Source organism: Bidens hawaiensis, unplaced genomic scaffold, assembly GCF_021521415.1.
Source record: "Bidens hawaiensis isolate Kalapana, Puna unplaced genomic scaffold, B.hawaiensis_p1.1 tig00004525_1, whole genome shotgun sequence".
In the NCBI taxonomy this organism is placed as follows: Eukaryota; Viridiplantae; Streptophyta; class Magnoliopsida; order Asterales; family Asteraceae; genus Bidens; species Bidens hawaiensis.
This window is the reverse complement of record NW_027491273.1, coordinates 1921580-1927223: the sequence shown is the minus strand read 5'-3', so window position 1 is coordinate 1927223 and position 5644 is coordinate 1921580. Positions and strand designations below refer to the sequence as shown.

Here is a 5644-nt window from a genome sequence, read left to right as displayed (position 1 = left end):
AAAAAACTCGTCTACTCAAAATATATATAGTTTAATAGTTGTTAGTACTATAATTACCTAGAGTCGAGACCCTAACTTCAAAACATTATTCCTTAATTACAAAAACACCTTTTTAAAATATGGTTTCTGGTTTTTCCCAAAAAAAAAGAGTAGTATGTTTGATTTTTCACATAACTATGGTTGAGAGTACGTACTTAGCTTTATGCAAAAGCAAACGAAGACTAATTATTAGACACTTGATAAACAGCAACAAAAGAAAGAAAACTTCACTTTGATGCAGATATATGTAATATAGCCAGGGTTATATTTCCATTTATATGAGAAAGAGAGGGTGCATGTTTGTTTCATTCAAACACTCCTTTTGTAGCATTGGCCAGAAACACTTTGCATTCAAATTATTTGCTACTCTTTTTCTGTGTGTGTATGTCTTTTTAGGCCATCATCATATAAAATAAATTAAAGATTCATTCATCTTTTTGACTAGATATGTATTGAGTAATCATATCATATCTAGAGACTTTGTATAAGTTAGAAAAATATTTGGTGGCCACTTGTAGGATAGACTGAACTCAATTAAAATAAGAACGAATTGTATTATTGCTTGTGCTTGGTTCAGGTGAATTACCATGGTGGCACGCGGTGGTATCACCAGTCATGGAACTTGAACTTTTAAGTTTTCACAAGGTGCCAAAATTTCCCACTAAACCTATACAAACCCTATATATATACTCACGACATGTCATCGCTATAGGGGATGCTAATTTGACGAAAAATGTCGTCGTGTCATAGCAATTTTCTTTTAGCTAGTATAATTAATACCCACAGGAAAGGGACGCGACACTTTACCAAGAAACACGTCAGCATCAATTCAATTTAATTAGTTATGAGTTTCCATACCTACCATATTAATTACATTGCTTAAATGACATAAAGGTCACTAGCTACACTGACAAAGTTTCTAACTAAGTTAAGCTAATCCTAATTAACAAACTAATGAGATTGGGATTAATTCCAACAAAATCTGTGGAGAACCTAGCTAGGCATCTAATGAAGCATATTATATCTCACACAATCAAAAAATTAAAACGATAAGTTGATACTTTCACATAAATTTGTTTTCTTTATTATGAGTAGTAGATTATAAAGGTTCAAAAGAGTTGTGAGCTGCAAGAATTTGGTACAAATATTGTTCTTGATTCCTTTCAAAGCTGAGTTGCCTTTGGGACTGATGAATTCTTCCTGCTTGTCAGCACATGCATTCTGCTTTCCACTACAAAATCCACTTTGGCCCTCTAAATCTTACCCCACCCCCAAGCAAAGCACCCCACCTCCCATCTCTCCTTCACCATTCCAATATTGAACTTAAATCTTTATGTTATAGTCATTGATAAACCATTAGTTTCTTCAAGAAAGTAACCATGAGAGCAGGTGGATTCACTATCCAACAAGCTTTAAGTTCAGATGCAGCAAATATTATTAAACAAGCCGTCACACTTGCACACCGCCGTGGTCATGCTCAAGTGACCCCTCTTCATGTTGCTAACACCATGCTCTCATCCGCCACAGGCCATCTTAGAACCGCCTGTGTTCGGTCACAATCCAGCTCGCACCCTCTTCAATGTAAAGCTTTAGAGCTTTGCTTTAATGTCGCCCTAAATCGTCTACCAACATCTTCATCTAGCCCTATGCAAACCCCTAATCAGTTATCACAATACCCGTCCATCTCGAACGCTCTAGTGGCGGCGTTCAAGCGCGCACAAGCTCACCAGCGGCGTGGATCGATTGAAAGCCAGCAACAGTTGCTGGCTGTAAAGATTGAGCTTGAACAGCTTATAATATCCATACTAGATGATCCTAGTGTTAGTAGAGTGATGAGAGAAGCAGGGTTTTCAAGTACACAAGTGAAAACCAATATAGAACAACTTGTTTCTTTAGAGTTATCATCTAAAACACAACCTCCTACTTCTTCGAAGGAGTGCACAAAACAAAATAGTACTGATAATCGACTACAAAATCACGTTATGGTGATGAATGAGGATGTCATGCGTGTAATTGAAAATCTTATAAACACGAAGCGATCGCAAAGTCTTGTGGTTGTAGGTGAGAGTGTTTCTTCCATTGAAGGAGTGGTTGGAAAAGTGATGGAGAAGGTTGATAAAAGTGAAGTTCCTGAAGGTTTACAAGGTGTTAAGTTTATAAGTCTTTCTCTACTCTCTTTTGGCCAACTATCTAGAGAAGATGTAGAAAAAAAACTTGGAGAATTAAGGAGTCTAATTAAAGGGTTTGTGCAAAGAGGGGTTGTACTTTACTTAGGGGATCTTAAGCGGATTACTGAGTTTAGGATTAACTCATGGAGCCATGGAAGAGGATTCTATTGTCCGATTGAACACTTGATTATCGAGTTAGGGCGATTAGTTTGCGATATAAACGACGACATAAAAGTTAGGGTAATGGCGATATCATCGTTTCAAACATTCATGAGGTGTAAAAGTGGGAACCCTTCATTACAAGCCATTTGGAAGCTTCATCCTCTTACTATACCAGCTGGGAGCTTAAGCTTGAGCCTTGTTCCACAAAGGTATAACCGGCTTTTAGGGCAAGTTAATGAGTCATTGAATCAATATATGAATTTTCGTTTTCGAACTTTAATTAAGAGTCCAAGAAAATGAATTCATTATTGTCAATCCCTTTAATCATAAGTATTCCAATGTTCATTTAAGTATAAACACCTTTTTCCTTTCTGCCTTTTCTTTTGATCATATAATTTTTAAAGTGGCATTGATCTTAATCAGTATTTCTGTACAAAACTAAAGATGACTTTCTGACCATTTAATCAAAGTATATAAAGATATATATATATATATAACTACATATGTATCTAATAATTTAGTCTTCATCATATGACCATTTTAGTTCCCACAGTGATATCCAAAGTGAGTGTAGAAGCCAGAATGGCGAGGATGCGGTTAGACACATGATGCGTGAAAGCGGAGAGATTGAGAGCGAAACTAAAAGCTTAAAATCTTCAAGCCTCCCAACATGGCTGTCTGATGAGAAAGTAGTAGTCAATAGCCAAGATCAAGTGAGCATCATAAACATTATATTTACTTTCTACACTTTCAAGTTACATGATACTATAATTTCTAACTTTGAAGACATTAGTTTAGAGTCTAATATTATTCTTACATACTAATTCAGGAATGTGTTTCAGTAAAAGCTTTGTGCAAGAAATGGAACTCAATCTGCACTTCACAAGCTTCTTGCTTTTCCTATAATCAAAAAAACCCTAATTCTACTCCAAATTCAGTTTCTTCAAGTGATCTTATGGAGGTTGAATACGTACAAAAGTTCCGCGAGTTCAATGGAAAGAACTTGAAAGATCTATGTAATGCCTTAGAAGAAAAGGTTCCATGGCAGAAGGATATTGTTCCCGATATCGCAAGTACAATATTAAAATGCAGGTCCAGAATGTTGAGAAGAAAAGAAATAAAAAACGACGATGAACCGAAAGAAGAAACTTGGTTTCTCTTCCAAGGAACAAACTCACGGTTAAAAGATAAGATTGCTAAAGAACTAGCAAAGATTGTTTTCGGGTCATATTCAAATTTCGCTACGATTGCTCTAAGCAACTTCTCAAAGTCCCCAAGAGCGGATTCAACCGATGAAATGAGAAACAAGAGGCCTAGAGATGAACAAAGTTGTAGTTATCTTGAAAGATTTGCTGAAGCAGTGTCTATAAATCCTCATAGGGTTTTCTTGGTTGAGGATGTAGAGCAAGTAGATTATTTCTCTCAAAAGGGGATCCAATTAGCTATGCAAAGAGGGAAACTAACTCACTCCAATGGTGAAGAAATTGGTTTTCGTGATGCGATAATCGTATTGAGTTGCGAAAGCTTTAAATCAAGATCAAGAACATGTTCGCCATTAGTGATGAAGAAAGTAGAAAAAGAAGAAAGCTCTGGTGTATATTTGGATTTGAACATTACCTTTGATGAAGATGATGAGGAGCAGTCCACGCCCATGGATGATATAGGGTTACTCGAATCTGTAGATAAATGTATCAATTTCAATATTCAAGATTTGTCATTGTAATCTTGAATCTTGAACTTAATATCGGATCAGTGTCTCAAAATTAATTCAAACAAGAAGGCTATTTTTTTTTCTTAAACAATGAGAACCCGTCACCACTCATAGGTTCGTGTTAGTACAATTCTAAACAACGAGATCATGTAAATCTCACCTTATGTCGATATGTGACCTTTTTAGTGGTTATAATAGTAAAGCAATATGGAATCAAAATTCGAATCCAAGAAAACTACCAGAGGGAATCATTTGCTTATCACTATGCACACACCATGCAATTTCTATGTTGAATTTTCATCTTTCCGTGCTTGTTTTACTTATGTTTTGTCATGTTTCATCCTATGGTACGTGACTCATCATGTATCTAGATGCATTTGGGCTAACACATCCACAAAAAGGTGGACAAAGCCACACAGGTAGATAAAAAGGTAGGAGATTGATACCTCCTAATTATTAACTTTTTTATATAAACATGATATGATGCTTAATAGTTTTCATTTTAGGAAGAATACACTGCATTTACCAAAAGATTATAAACTTTAATGAAACTTGTGCACAAAGAGGAACACATGGCAATCAACATGTGCATATAAGATCAAATGATTTGTTTATAATTTCCCACAAGGAGTTCTAAAGCATGATTAATTAAAAAGTAGTTTTGAGAGTAAAACAATAGTAAGTTATGAAATAAGGTCTTTAAGATAACTATGGTAATGTCCGGTTAACTTTATTGATCAGTTAATTATGGACATAAAATACTAGACACTAGGTTAAATTTCGTGTTACATACGGACGAAAAATATATAAAACTTCACAAATGTGTGTATGTATGTATCTATGTGTTATATATTTTAATGAATTGTAAACGTTAGATAATCTATTATTATTATTATTATTATTATTATTATTATTATTATTATTATAAGGTATCATATTATTGTTTTAATTAAAAGAATTAATCATTGACTTTTAAGAGATGGGATCATCTTATACCACACCAAATTTCTTATTTGTCAATATCGACATCTTAGATAGCTAAGTGGATTACTTTAAAAGTTTGATTAAGCTATGTGTTTTATACTCTCAATACGATATGGAATATTTTTCATGAAGTGACACTTTAAAAGTTTGATTAAGCTATGTATTTTATACTCTCTTATACGAGTATTTTTCATGAAGTGACTAATATGTGTGATTATATTAACATGCTTTTAAAAGATTTACATAGTTTTAGTGCTTCACTTTTGGAAAAACTTCACCTAAGAACTATTATAACTAAGTGAATGAATCTATCAAGATTGTATATATTTGTATGCCATGAACTTTTTTGTTCATGCATGTGGGGATTCTGCATGTTTTGCTAGTCGTGCCCACGCCCCAAAAGGGAATAAATCTCGCTCGATGTGAAACATAACATATCATATTAAATATTACGTATAATAATTAAAAAAAAAAGGTGCGTATTAATGTAATTGTGATAAAAGTATAAAACTACTATTATATGATAACTTATGTCACTATAAGATAAACGGGTCGCTAAACACTACTAAATAAATGAGTA

General features: G+C 34.1%; 1 protein-coding gene across 2 annotated transcripts; it reads left to right on the top strand.

Annotated features, from left to right (window-relative positions):
• The first annotated feature begins 1188 nt into the window (after positions 1-1188).
• Positions 1189-4092, top strand: LOC143626835 (protein SMAX1-LIKE 3-like). 2 transcript variants are annotated; one of them, XM_077096792.1, is made up of 3 exons: positions 1189-2578; positions 2923-3082; positions 3199-4092. In XM_077096792.1, exons 1-3 carry the CDS (start codon positions 1419-1421, stop codon positions 4090-4092), a joined length of 2214 nt encoding a protein of 737 aa, XP_076952907.1. In that variant the 5' UTR covers positions 1189-1418. The 2 variants fall into 2 exon arrangements, with proteins under 2 accessions (XP_076952907.1, XP_076952906.1); XM_077096791.1 differs by having other exon boundaries at positions 2914-3082.
• The last annotated feature ends 1552 nt before the right edge of the window (positions 4093-5644 follow it).

Excerpts from the sequence above, each read along its gene's own strand:
- LOC143626835 (XM_077096791.1), top strand. The coding sequence starts at position 1,419 with ATGAGAGCAGGTGGATTCACTATCCAACAAGCTTTAAGTTCAGATGCA. Across the intron at positions 2,579-2,913 it reads TTGAGCCTTGTTCCACAAAG|TTCCCACAGTGATATCCAAA; the intron begins GTATAACCGGCT and ends TGACCATTTTAG. Across the intron at positions 3,083-3,198 it reads TAGTCAATAGCCAAGATCAA|GAATGTGTTTCAGTAAAAGC; the intron begins GTGAGCATCATA and ends ATACTAATTCAG.